At 36.2% G+C, this 14,882-nt stretch overlaps 1 protein-coding gene across 1 annotated transcript in view; it reads left to right on the top strand.

The window, feature by feature from the left end:
• Window positions 1-13,440, top strand: part of LOC142338577 (uncharacterized) — a 55,194-nt gene extending 41,754 nt beyond the window's left edge. Inside the window, exon 5 of the mRNA XM_075388380.1 lies at window positions 13,095-13,440. Within this exon, the coding sequence (XP_075244495.1) occupies window positions 13,095-13,287 (193 nt within the window). The 3' untranslated portion in view covers window positions 13,288-13,440. The remainder of the gene's footprint in view (window positions 1-13,094) is intronic.
• The last annotated feature ends 1,442 nt before the right edge of the window (window positions 13,441-14,882 follow it).

Here is a 14,882-nt window from a genome sequence, read left to right as displayed (position 1 = left end):
GATTGAGCAGTAGTATTCAAGTTTTGATTTATTTTCTGTTGATTTTGCGCCCCCATTTCCATGTGTATTGCCACCTCGAGAGCTTTTGTTGGCGAGACGGTTCTTTTCATTAGTTCTCTTTGAGCGTCAAGATCCTGCAGGTTGAGTATGAATGCATCTCTAATTAGAGTCGTTTCCTCGTCTCCCAGACTGCAGTTTTCTGCTTGTTGGAATAAACGCCCAAAAAAAATTTCTACTGATTTACCTTTTTGTTATTTGGAGGAAAAGAAAACATAACGACCGTAGGTGATATTCCTAATTGCGGTGAATGAGTCGTCCTTCGGTTGCCAAAGTTCCTTGTATGGCTCTTTCTCGCTTTGGAATTGAGTGTGTTTGCTCTTAAAAATGCGACGGGCTTCTGTTACGATACATGGGAAGTGTAGCGATGCAGCTTTTTGTTCGCAATTGCCCCAGGGTTTATCCCCTCACGAAATAGCAATCTCGTCTATATTTTTGCATCGGTTTTGACAATTTACCTTTAATTGCTGGTTGCGGACTTTTAGGTCCCACTCTGTTGCTTGTGTGTGATTCTCCACGGGCTCTTTATATATTGGTTCAAGCGGGTACGTTACTGCTGGAGGTGGTCTATTTATCAAGAATTCTAGTTGGATGCCTTCTTTCGCCAACAATGCCAATTACTGTTGTTGCGTCCACTTGTCTCACGAAAGTGGTGGTGTGATGGTTGGTTTCTCCCAAAAGGCGTCCGTGTGGAGAGGAGTCTTGCAAGAGTCAACTGCTGACTGCGCCATCTTTTACTCAATTAATTTATGACAAGTCAATTGAGTAGCAAATTTGTCTTGGCAAACTGAATTAGGCAGTTGCGCCGCGTGTGCCTAGTTGCTATCTATTGTTTGAATTCTGAGTTGCGAATTTAGTATTCGCGGTGCGAATGGCTCAGCTTAACTGAGCTAGCTAGTTTGAGGAGCGATTGACGAATTTTAAATTACGACTGTATTGCAGCAGTGCAAATAGGAGGAACGAAACAAGATTTAGACAAACTAAGATTAAAAAGAAGTTACGTTAGATCACCCGTTAATCACGCACAATAAAGAAAATTAAAATTGTTTATATGCGTGAATAGACAGTTTTCTGTCTGGAACCTGAACAATCAACAAATTGAACTAAAAGAGCTATAAAGAACTAAATGAAAGCATCTGCCTTTGAAATGGGATAAAGAGATGAAGTTCAGCTAGAGTACGGTAATGGGTATTCTGATTGTAATATCCAACCCGTATGACATTCAGTTATGTAAACTTAATTTTTTAGGTTTTCCCCGTATTTTTCTTTGTTTTGGTTGACTTATCACTTAGTCTCTCATCTCTTATCTCTAGCATTTGGTGTGTGCAAAATTTTTTAGATTCACTCTCATTGTTGTGTTGAGTTCACAATTGTTGCTTTTATACGAATTTGACACTGAAATAATTCATTAAAGATTACTGATTTTGTGAATTGCTAGTTTTTGCTACTTTGTCTAAGTTGCTTTATCATGTATTCTTCTATCATTGTATTCTGCTTATGAGGCATGTTAAAACAATACGTGTGACGTTTTCAGTAGACAACTGATGGTTTCAATGAGTTGGGCTCTGCTTCTTCTCCAGAAAAATTGGCACTTTTTTGAGGTTTTGAACCTTTTTGTTTTGTTGCATTGTCTCAATAACCAAAAAGTTCATCGAAATTGTAGTGCGGAGTACTTTACTGGAAGAATAATTTGCAAATTTGGCAACTGTTTATGTTTAATTGGAAAATATTTGAACATCCGAGAGCTTTTGTAACTCTTGACTTTATTTGTCGATACTTTTTTCGTTTTTTAACTAAGCAAATGGATCAAAGATGTTTTTGGATTTCTAAAGTTTTATGATTTGCTCTAAGAAAGGACTCTAGAGTTTTTCAGGCTCGGCTTTCGCCATTTTTCTCAAATACGCTCCGTTGTTTGCAAACGTGTTTTGGCATTTTTGCTATTGCATTCAACAAAGTTTGTGTGTGTTTTCTGAGCACGCTATGAAGCATTATTTATCGAGGAAGAAAGCGTCAGAGTGTAAATTTAAAAAATTACACTGTATTTAGACTCTCCTTTCTATTCTCTTCACACTCCTTTCAAAGAGGGCAATTTAGTGTGGACTGATAACCGACTAATGCTAGTATTAGTTGGCGCAATGTTTAATGAACAAAATGCAAGTAATATGTTCGACAGCGGAAAGAGGGGGATCAATCCTCACTACCAGTATACACTCATTTTTTAAGTTACACTCTTATAATTACACTCTTCCGCCCTTAATTAAGCGGAGAATTAGGGGTGTTTTTAATTGCTCACAAACGAAGTTATTAGTCCTGTGACAGGACAATGATATTAGTCCTGTTGGTCATCTGTTATGCGATTTTTCGCTCGACTGATTTTTCGTCCGACTCATTTGAATTTTTGTCATCAAAACCGGGATAAATAGGTAGCCCCCAGAGGGCATTAAGCGCTCTTGGAACCTTTCAGCTCTGTTTCAGCTCAAACTGTCTTGTAGACTTATTCTTATGATGTGAAGAGCGGTTCTTAGAGGTTGAAGACCCCCCCCCACTGTTGTCATGTATTCTTCTATCTTCAATTACAGTCATTGTAGTCTGCTTATGAGGCAGGTTAAGAAAATTTGAGTGACGTTTTCAGTAGACAACTGATGGTTTTGATGAGTTGGGCTCTCTTCATCTCCAGAAAAATTGGAATTTTTGAGGTTTTGAACCTTATTGTTTTGTTGGGATTTTTTCGCTTCATCTCAATAACCAAAAAACTCATCGAAATTGTAATGCGGATTATTTTACTGGAAGAATCTTTTTCAGGTTTGGCAAATTTTTATATTGAGTTAGACAATACGTGAACATCCAAGAGATTTTTTAATTTTCGTCTTTATTTGTTGATACTTTTTTCGTTTTTTTAACTAACTAAATGGATAAGAGATGTTTTTTTATTTCTAAAGTTGCATAGTTAGCTCTAAGAAACGACTCTACTACTTTTTCAGGTTGGGATTCCATCACTTTTCTTAAATATAAGCCGATATTTGCAAAAATTTCACTTTTTTCGCCGTTTTTGCCATTGGATGTCTGCGCTTTCTGAGCACGCTTAGCAGCAGCAGTGATCTAGAATCTATTTATTGTTCTTCTTCGTTTCAAAATGAGTTTTCAAAAAAAATATTTAACAATTGTATTTAGGTGGCTTTTTGATTATTTTTGCTCATATATGTTCTGTGCTTTGTTCGTTGCCAAAAATTGAGTTTGATTAAAAATGCTGATTTCCGTTTTCCAAGTTCATTCAATTCTTCGCATTTTATTTTGGGAATTATTTTGCATTTTTTTAAATTTCGTTTTACTTTTTAGACGCTCATGATTTTGTACACAAGTCACGACCTTCGCGATTGACCTCTCCCTTATCTTACTCAATGTTCCAGCTGAATGGAATTTGAGTTTTATCACTCATTGAAATACAGAATTGACCTGCCAATTATGGAAGTATATTTGCGTAACCTTAAACTGCTCATCATCCCAATGGGCTTCAAGGGGGTCAACGGGGGCTTTTTTCCGGCAATGTGGCGGCGAGGTCATATTAGTCTGTTTGTAGTGGAGGCGGGAAATTTTTTGACTAACTGTGAACAAAACTTATATTGAAAGCTCAAACAGAACAAATAGAACAGAACTTTAAATATAATACTTCTCTTCTGAAAAAGAGATTGTGATCAATCTAAAATTTGGTTCAATTTGTTCTCACTGTTCAATCAGCTTTCTGTTGCAACGCAGATTTAAAAAACGGCGCACTTAGAAAAGTTGATGATTTGCTATTTTTGATAATTTTTCTGTCCAACTGTCATTTCGTGGAATTGGAAAATTCACTCCACATGCAACAAAGTGCAATAAAGCGCTCGGTTAGAGTTTATACATTAGTTGTTAAGTTTTTCCGATAAAACTATCGAAAAAAAAAGAAAGCGAAAATAGCCTCTTACATTACTTTTGGTTTTTTAAACTTCTATCCTAATATTTGTGAAAAATAACGGCATTGAATTGCTGCAGAAGCCTCTCAGTTTGACTTTTCGGACGCAGTTTCCCTGGCCTCACCCTTATTCCACCCCTAATTAGAGGGGATTAGGGTGTAATTCATATTCCACTCCTACTTATCGAAGAAAAGAGTGTCAGAAGGTAATTTTTAAAAATTACACTGTACAAACACTCTTTTCTCCCGTCTTTTTACAATCTTTTCAAAAAGTGTAATTTAAGGTGAACTGATAAAATACTATTGCTAGTAATATTTGTCGCAATGGTTGATGCACAAACTGCAAGTAATATATTCCTCACTCCCTGCATCCACTTTCTTTTAAGTTACGCTATTATAATTGCACTCTTCCACCCTTAATTAGGCGGAGAAATAGGGGTGCTGTTTTTTATTGTTTTACTCTCTACTCTCCTTTCCCCGTTATTATTGGGAAAATTCTTCGGGCCGGGTTACTACCTTCTCTATGTGCGTCACTCCTGTTAAAGTGCGGACCTGGCGCTAATTTGTATAACTAAGTTGTTTCCAATTAGTGTTGCTTGTGGCGGGGCTCAAGACATTTCGGCCTATCTTATTATGTTATACCACTCCGAAAATTTCTCGTTTGAAATTACACGATTTTATCTCGTGTGATGAAAATTCACACAATTTTCGTGTCAAAAAAGCGTCTCGTGTAATTTTACACGAGAAAATTCTTCTAGTGTGATAAATAATCACATGATTTCTCGTGTGAATGAGCGTATAAGGAAAATTAGCAATTTTTAAAGAAAATTTTTTCGCAAGCTGTTTATCAGGTTGTTGTTGTATCCAACAGTCATAAAATGAGCAAAACAATAAAATTTTTGTTCGAACGCTCTTATTCAGGTTTAATTGTTGAAAACCAGATAAAATCAACTTAGATTTGAATTTACCGATTTTCTTACCTTTGCTTTTTGTTAAGTAGGCATTGAAGATATACAAGAGTTTAAACAAAAAATAACTTTGTTTACTTTAACGTATTTGTTTACATTAAGAGTTTAAACAAATTAACATATTGTTTAAATAACAAAAAAAATTACATGAGAAAAAAACACAAAAACTTGCTTTAAGATTGTGTATATTTACCCGAGTTCTGACGTGAAAAATACACCCGATAAAAGGCTAAATTACACGAGAAACTGTTTAAAATTACTCGATTTTCGCGGGCTGTTCCCGAGGAGTTTTCGTGCTATTCACACGATAAATCATGTAAAAATCATGCAATTTTACGTGTGTGTCCAGTCAATTTTTTGTGTGCTTTCACACAAAAAATCGTGTGGTTTTTTTACGCAAAAGTCAGCAAAAACACACACAAAATTGCCTGAATTTTTATTGATTTATCGTGTGAATCACACGAGAAGTCCCGAGGTTAAGCCTGAGAGAATCAAGTAATTTACACAATTTCTCCGGTAAATTAATCTTTTATCATGTGTCTCTTTTCATGCGAGAAAATGGTTAAAAAACACAATTTTTGTTGAAATCACACAAAAAATTTTATGAATAACTAAGCGTCCCTTTCGAGCAACCATGTATTCTTCAGTAATCTTTTTCGAACAACTGTTACCGCATTCTGTAGCTTTGCGTTGGAGAGATCCCGAGCTGCACGATGTGCAAAAGTGCAAGATCATTTTTGATCAAACCCATTTAGAACTTGTTCTTTATGATGTCTATCGTTGCTTTTGTTGTTTTTGTTGTTGCTGTTAGTGTTGTTTTTGTTGTTTTTGTTGTTGTTGTTGTTGTTGTTGCTGCTGCTGTTGTTGTTGTTGTTGTTGTTGTTGCTGTTGTTGTTGTTGTTGGTGTATTCGTTGTTGTTGTTGTTGTTGTTGTTGTTGTTGTTGTTGTTGTTAGTGTTAGTGTTGTTGTTGTTGTTGTTGTTGATAATGATCTTGTCGCTAATGATGATGTTGTTGTTGTTGTTATTCTTGTTGTTGTTATTGCTGTTGTTGTTTTTCGTCGTTGTTGTTCTTGCTGCTGTTGTTTTGTTGTTGTTGTTGTTGTTGATCTTGATTATGTTGTTGTTGGTTGTGGTAGTGGTGTTGTTCTTGTTGATTTTCAAGATGTTGTTGTTGTTATTGATGTTGTTGTTTTTGTTGTTGCTGTTGTTGTTGTTTTGTTGTTGTTGTTGTTGTTGTTGCTGTTGTTGTTGTTGTTGTTGTTGTTGTTGTTGTTGTTGTTGTTGTTGTTGTTGTTGGTGTATTCGTTGTTGTTGTTGTTGTTGTTGTTGTTGTTGTTGTTGTTGTTGTTGTTGTTGTTAGTGTTAGTGTTGTTGTTGTTGTTGTTGATAATGATGTTGTCGCTAATGATGATGTTGTTGTTGTTGTTATTCTTGTTGTTGTTATTGCTGTTGTTGTTTTTCGTCGTTGTTGTTCTTGCTGCTGTTGTTTTGTTGTTGTTGTTGTTGTTGATCTTGATTATGTTGTTGTTGGTTGTGGTAGTGGTGTTGTTCTTGTTGATTTTCAAGATGTTGTTGTTGTTAATGATGTTGTTGTTTTTGTTGTTGCTGTTGTTGTTGTTTTTGTTGTTGTTGTTGTTGTTGCTGTTGTTGTTGTTGTTGTTGTTGTTGTTGTTGTTGTTGTTGGTGTATTCGTTGTTGTTGTTGTTGTTGTTGTTGTTGTTGTTAGTGTTGTTGTTGTTGTTGATAATGATGTTGTTGCTAATGATGATGTTGCTGTTGTTGTTGTTGTTATTCTTGTTTTTGTTGTTGCTGTTGTTGTTTTTTGTCGTTGTTGTTCTTGCTGCTGTTGTTTTGTTGTTGTTGTTGTTGTTGTTGTTGTTGTTGTTGTTGTTGATCTTGATTATGTTGTTGTTGGTTGTGGTAATGGTGTTGTTCTTGTTGCTTTTCAAGATGATGTTGTTGTTAATGATGTTGTTGTTGTTGTTGTTGTTATTATTATTATTCTTGTTGTTGTTGTTGTTGTTGTTGTTGTTGTTATTTTTGTTGTTGTTGTTGCTGTTGTTTTTTGTCGTTGTTGTTCTTGCTGTTGTTCGTAATTGGTTGGTTCTGATGCAATTTTGATGCTGATTACTGGGTTTAAAAAAATTGTAGCATGAAACCTGTTGCTCTTGTTGTTGTTGTTGTGGTTGTTGTTATTGTTGTTGTTGTTGTCGTCGTCGTTGTTGTTGTTATTCTTGTTGTTCTTGTTGTTGTTGATGTTGTTGTTGCTGCTGCTGCTGCTGTTGCTGCTGTTGTTAATGTTGTGGTTGTTGTTTTTGTCGTGGATGGTTTCGTTGTTGTTGATGTTGTTGTTGCTGTCGTTCTTTTTGCTGTCGCTGTTGTTGTTGCTGTTGATGCTGTTGTTGTTTCTGTTTTTTAATGTTGTTGTTGTTAACTGTATTTTTCTGATTTAATTATTCTGGTGATTAAGGGGGTTCAAAAAAATCGTACAATGAAAATTTTTCAGTTTTTTCCAACTAAAGCAATAAAAAATGCTTTTGGCTAATGGGAACGGAAAGGCAAACCTTCTAATCAAACATTTTTTAATTATATGTGATGTTTGGCAACAGTGGCAACAATCACAAAATTCAACCGCTTTTCTCTACCCTAAGGTACCAAACTTTCACTCTCAAAGTGATAACCTTTGAATTACAATTTTGTTGACTTCTCATAATACCCGCTCTCAACTAGCATTTAAATACAATAATTTGCACAACTAAGAGATCAAGGATCAAATATTCAGCCACAGCCTTCATCAAAAATTGAGGGCAAATTGGGTAAAAATTGCACTTGCCAGCTTTTTTTTACGTTCACTCATTACATAAATAACCAAGAACGAATCAGCACGTGGATTGAGGTACGTAGCAAATTGCATGCTACAAAAATTTAACAAATTACTTTTAATACACCTCCAATCGTGTTACGTGTTTGATCCGAGGAGATCATAACAAAAAAGTAATAATTTGGTCCTCTATCATGCTTTTTATGAGTGTCTGGCGATCGGTAGTCACGTAGTTCAGCTCTAGTAGCAGAAATTTGACTAAATAACCAACGCAATGCAATTGTAGTGTTGTGTGACTTTTCTTTCCATAGTTTGCAGAATTCTGACCAAAAGCACTACAGGTGTAGTTGTCTACGAAGAGGCTTCCTGCCTGCTGACTTGTTCACAATATATTCACGAAGAAATTCGCTAAGTATACCAATTCCATAATTGATTCTGCTACAGCACTAAATTCAACCACAGCATTTGAAGTACTTCATTTTTTTGCAGTTTACTAGCCCAGCCAATTGCTCCTGATTAATTGTTCATTGTAACACAATAAACACATGTACCTTTTCTATCATCAATTGTCGTCTTTTTGCCTGCCCAATCGTTGTCTTTTTTGCCTGCCAAAAAGTCAGAGAACCATGTCGTCCCCAAATATCAATTTTTAAAAGTCGTCTCCTTTGAGTTTGTTCCTTGTGAGTAACTTAAACAACCTTTTGCAGCAAACCAATGTTGTTTAAAAAGCTTTTCAAAAAAATAACTGAAAAACATAGCTAGGTGCGCAATATCTGGTCTATTTGTTAATGCCAGAGAGTTCTAACATCCAACTACATCTCTATAAATTTATTGTCTTTCTTTATACTCCTTCTGGCCTAGATCTGCTGATCCTAAGTTTGATTATTTGGGCATTTACCAGCATTTAATGGCGTTTCTAGCTTACTTGATTGGCCTATATTATTTTTTTTCTTTTCAGTCTACTTAATTTTTTGACTCAGCACTATTTTGTTTGACTAGCTAACTTCTAATGGTGTTTCTTTGTCTTTGATTGGCTCACAAAACTTTTCTAAGTTTTTCTCAAAATAAATTGTTTGACTCAGCATTGGTTTGTTTTCGGTTCGCTATTCTTGTTTGCTGTTCTTTTTCATAAAGTTTCACAAATTTTCATTCGCACTCCTACTTTGAACACATCATATACTCAAGAGGAAATCAGTTTACCGTACCAATTTTGACTTCATATGAGGAAGCACTCTCCCAAAAAGGCCGGCATGAATCCCAATTACGCCTAAAAAGGCCGGCCTGAAACCCAATTAAGCCTAAAGAGGCCGGCGTGAAGCCCAAAGAAAAAAGTGGATTGGTAAGTACCAATTTCCATCGGACTGTTTCTATCCATTTTAGAAGTTAACAAAGTAGCATATTTACTCCGTAAATTTCCAAGTCCTCGGTTTGTTTCATAAAATTTTTATTCAATGTCAGCGTTTACGATATGTTTGAGGAAAGCATACCGCAAATTATTACAGATTGCATAGCTCATCAGTTCTCTATTTTTGGAGAGGCGTGTCGTTGGTCGCTACGTTTTGTTGTGTTCGTGACTTTCTAATTGGCTCAACCGTTCGTTACAGAATCAGACTTTTGTGTTGTAATCAAGCTGCTAAAACCAAAATTAACCGCGCAGTACAAGCCGCTACCATTTGGCTTAATGTCTTTGTTCTCCGCATCTTCCAATTTTTTGTCCTGCTCTATAAAGAATCTAGCTATGTTCCGAATTTCCACTACATCTTGCAATTTTGGTGATGTTTACGGTGTAGAAATTTCTTGCCTATCACCTTTTCGCTTACAAAATTGTTTCATGTCGTTCGAAACAAATGATTTTTGACGTTTCATCCTATAACCTGACTAAATAAAGTTTTTGATTCCTGCCAATCGAACCAAGAACACTATTGCATACATGTGGAGATCAGTCACTTCTGGTTATATGGGCTCCAATTCAAAAAAAGGTAATTATTTTTAGGAGATCCTCTGCTCTCGTTCATGGGTCCTTCCAAAAATTTCTTCGATTTGTTTAATTTACGATTTGTTTTGTTTGTTCAATCTTGCTCACCTGATGTTTTTCCTACAGTGTTATATATTTGTTTGTAAATGTCATCAACATTATTAGGTTCCGAATGCTTAAGCCGCAAACTACTAGGTTCAACTAGCTAAGCTGCAGTGCTCTGAAGATCCTCCGAAGTCAATGTTGTTGCAGACAAACAAACTACCTCTTTCTTCAAAAGAGAAAAGTGTTCCGTTTTAAGTTCGTGTTTCTAAAACCTTTCAGAAGAGGTCCTCATTGCTTGTTGCCCAATTTTCGACACTGATACCAGAATTATAGTATTGTTGGGCTTAAGCAGTTTTTTGTTCTCATACTACACTCTGAACCTTGAAATTCTAAACTTCACATTTAAACAGTTCCTTTCTCATTTATTTAACTTTTCTGTCATTTGAATTGTACCAGAATACTCCTCCTTTACTTTAGACGAACGACAGTCACTCTTTTAGTTTCTGCTCCTCGCCTCGGTTTCGCGAGTCCATCAGATTGGTTTTTCTGCTTTGACTGGTCTGTCTTTGCTCTGTTCTGTATCTTTCTGCAACACCTCGCTATAAATTCTTCCTCACAACATATTAAAGATTTCATTGAGGACGCTTTGGTCTGTTCCTGAATTGATTTCTTAAACCTAAAGATTTTTGTGATAGGTCCCGTTTTCTGAAAGTATGAACAATTCCCCTCTCTATTAAAGGAATCCTTCTTTGTTTTTCATGCACATTTTTTTGGAACTTTATCAGGTTTTCGTTGGTTTCTTTAGATTTTTCTCAATTTTGCGATAATAAACGAAAAATTGAAACAAACAAACAAACAATTTTCCAATGAGACCTTCAATTAATGGTGTTAAGTTTTACTGCTTGTCATCTGTTTTGGAGTGATAACCTACTAAACGCCTACTTGAAGTCCTTTTAAGGCTCGTCCATTATGCTACCATTTTATGTAGTTGAGGTATCTCAAAATTTTCGAAGTGCTTACACTGTACATGACAAGCTCTAGTGCCATCACCTTTATGTGGTCTTAGAAAAAGAAAAGAATTTTGTTCTAAAAACTGAGTTAACATGTACCGTTAATTCTTTTTCTTGTTTGTTAATTCTTCCTGCCCATTTTCTATAGCTTGCCTGCGTTGTTCCACGGAAGCGTTTCTTCTATCAGTTTTTATAAAATTTTCAAAATTGGCTTCTCTCCAAGGATTTCGCAAAGTATTAGCGAATACAAACGCGCCTCAAATTGTTAAGCAAAGTACGTACCAAACTGTCCTCACGCCCAATGAATACTATCCTCTCCTTTTGAACATTTTTTAGGACTCCCCTTTTTGCTATTAATTTGTGTATGTTTTGCCTAGAACTCTTTTATGTATTTTTGTTATTATTGTTTTTCGCGAATTCTGCGTTTTATTCGTTCCTGTTCTAGCGAAAATAGATTCATAACTAATCAAATTAACTTTCAAAGCTTCTCTGGGAAAAAAATGAAAGATTAAGTTCTTCTGGCTCAGAAATATTGTAAAATAAGACTAAAGATAGCAAGTTTCTATAATAAAATAAATCTGAAAAAAAATCGTAAAAAGTACTCCATTCGAAAACTTCTTGTTTCCTTATTTTTCATCTATAAAACTCATAGCATTCTTTTCCTTTAGAGATTGAAGAATGACAGAGATTGCAACGCGAATATCTAAACTTCCATTGTCCGGTGATATTGCTCCTACTTTTCGTTCATTGACTTTACATACGGCACTCTTCGCTTTCGCACACTCACATTCTCTCCCACACACAAACGAATGCAGAAACACATGCATATACTAACACACGAAAGCACACACGCACAAAGACATGCATATATATATATATATATATATATATATATATATATAAATATTTTTATATATATATTTATATATTTATATATAATACCCAGGATGAGGTCCGCGAACCAAGACAGGTATTGGCCAGACCGACTTGGGTCGCGGACAGGGGGGTCCGGTGCAACCGTCCACAATGGTCTGGAAAAAATTTGGGTCGCGCCTTCCGTCTGGCCACTGGCAATTTTAGTCTGTTCGGTCTGGTGAATACCCATATTTCGGTCTGTTCGGTCTGGCCAATACCCATATTTCGGTCTGTTCGGTCTGGCCAATACCCATATTTCGGTCTCTTCGGTCTGGCCAATATCCAAATTTCGGCCTGTTCGGTCTGGCCAATACCCAAATTTCGGTCTGTTCGTTCTGGCCAATACCCATATTTTGGTCTGTTCGGTCTGGCCAATACCTAATTTCAAGGCCTAGAGGTCCAGCCAATTAAGAGCCAAATTGTTTTGCTGTTTTACTGTTTTTCGAAATAGCAGCCCATAAATGGTAAATGACATCTACTTCTAGATGATTAGAATACTTCATTAACCTTCTTTTGAAATTTGAATTTGTCTTTAAATCGACGTTTTTTTTCATTAATTTCTTTTTAAAATCTTATATTCATTTGTCATTCAAAAAAATGAAACGAATAAATAATAATTTTTATTGGATGATTATACACGTTTAAATGAGTCTGGCCAATGGTCTGGGCAACGGTCTGGCGGATGGTCTGGCCTACGGTCTGGACAATGGTCTGGCCTAAGATCTGTTCGGTCTGGCCATTAATCTTGACAACGGTCTGGCGGATGGTCTGGCCTACGGTCTGAACAAGGGTCTGGCGTAGGGTCTGCTCGGTCTGGCCATTGGGCTGGACAACGGTCTGGTGGATGATCTGGCCTACGGTATGGACAATGGTCTGGCCTAAGGTCTGTTCGGTCTGGCCATTAATTTTGACAACGGTCTGGCGGATGGTCTGGCCTACGGTCTGGACAATGGTCTAGCCTAGGGTCTCTTCGGTCTGGCCGATGGTCTGGACAACGGTCTGGCCTAAGGTCTGTTCGGTCTGCCCAATGGTCTGGACAATGACTGGTCAGTCTGGCCAATGGTGTCCAAAGTCTGTTCAGTCTGGCCTATGGTGGCCAAAGTCTGCTCGGTCTGGCCAATAGCTATCTTTGGGTATTGTCAGTCTGGCCAATGGCTGTTTTGGGTGTGGTCGGTCTGGCCAATACCTGTCTTGGGTCGCGGACTTCATCCTGGGTATATATATATATATATATATATATATATATATATATATATATATATATATATATATATATATATATATGAATGTATGTATTTATGTATGTATTTAATTGAAATTTCATGATAATACGCAATACTTTGTTGTGTGTTTGATAGGTTCTATCTGGGATTTAGTTTCGATTATATGGATGGTTGGTCAGCCAATATCGGGTACAAACTGGTTAATGACATAATGGATTATGGTGAACTGAGGGGTCGGCCCTATGAATGTCTAATGTTGGACGAGAATGGCGCCACTGATGCCAAGTGTGACCTTGAAGTTTCAGTTGTATGTGAACTCTTGCTTTAGTCTGACGGACTACTCATTATTAACCATTCAGCTACTTTGTCCTGTGTTGAAGACGTTTCAAAATTTTTTCTGTTCCCATCTTGCGGCAGAGCCTGAGTTTTTTCATTGCACATTTACACTTACCATTTAGCCTTTGCTACTGCAGCCATTAAACAGCCGTGAAACCAAATAAAATGAAAAATGTTTCCAAGTACGCAAAATTCTTGATAACTGAATTTCAAATCTGAGTTAATTATCCAAAGTCACCGATTTAATCATTTCTGTAATAAACGGTTTAGATTGGAAATTCGGGTAACTATCATTTTACTTCTAATCACGTTATGAATATAAATTGAAGAAAATAGTGACAGACTTGAGTAAAAATTACGCTTTTTGCGTACGTCAACACGGGAAAATTTGATTGCTATCATGTATTTCAGTTATAAAGGTGTATTCGGATATTTCAGTTATAATAAGATGCAAACTACACCGATTTTAGACCAGGTATTTTTGTTGACATTCAAATATTACAAATTATTTGTAGATTTTTTCTAGAGAGTTTATAGAACAAAACATTTATTGGAACTAGATTTTAGAAGGTTGAGAGAGAACAACCCAACGTAAGATAAGCTTGACAAGAAGCTCTACTTGTTCAACTACTTGGCTAGAGAAATGAAGCCTTGAGGAGCATGAAAGGAGATGAAAATGGGTTATAAGATTTACCCAATTTCGAGAGCGTACGACCAGTTGGTGTAATGGTTAGCAGACTAGACTTGCAAGTAGGAGACGCTGATTCGCTTCCAGTACACGGTTGCTCATTATACAAAACTCTTTGAAGTCATACTAAGTCATATATGATTCTTAGTGACCATACTTATTCCTATTTGATTTGTATGAACTCCTGGTAGTAATACAAGGATCATATATGATTTGAATCATACAGGGATCACAAAAAACTCAAAGCCTAAAAATTGTATAATTTTCTTTTTCTATCGAAGCTGTAAAACAACTTCTTGGAAATCATACAAGGCCATAAATGACACATAAAATATTGGCTGACGCCAAAGACTTCCACATAATGTAGTCGCAGGACAAATTAAATTATTATATCGCATTGAAATCCACATTTGACTCTTTATAACTGCTGAAATTATAACTTTGCAGTTTAAATATATTTAAAAAAAAGAATTTGAGGTTAATGGAAAAAGATTTAACAATTCTGATAAATGAGCATTTATTGGTGTAAACTGGCATCAGAGAATATCAAAGTTATCTATGTAGAATAACACATTTTATAAGTGCCCACTCAAGTTCCCTCCCTTAATTAATTTTATCCCGTCTTAATTCTTATCTTCTTAAAAACAATCACAATTTTTCTACCACGAATACAGCGGCTGGTAGAGCAGTGTTCTATTCCTCTGATTAAACCGGTCGCAGTGGTTCGATTCCCATCAGGCGCCAAGACTATTTCTATCGCTTTCTATCTCGTCTAAACTATTATTCTCTTGAACATAGTTACAGTGCTCTCTTCATGTGAGCATCGAGGATGCAGTGGTTCAACCCCCACCATGCGCGACGTTTTTTGTCCTTTCTTTCATCATTTACTCTTATCTTTT

The sequence above is a fragment of the Convolutriloba macropyga genome, chromosome 4 (assembly GCF_964194025.1).
Source record: "Convolutriloba macropyga chromosome 4, txConMacr16.3, whole genome shotgun sequence".
Taxonomy (NCBI): domain Eukaryota; kingdom Metazoa; phylum Xenacoelomorpha; order Acoela; family Convolutidae; genus Convolutriloba; species Convolutriloba macropyga.
Note: the sequence above shows the minus strand (reverse complement) of the source record. Positions and strands in the feature narration are given on the sequence as shown.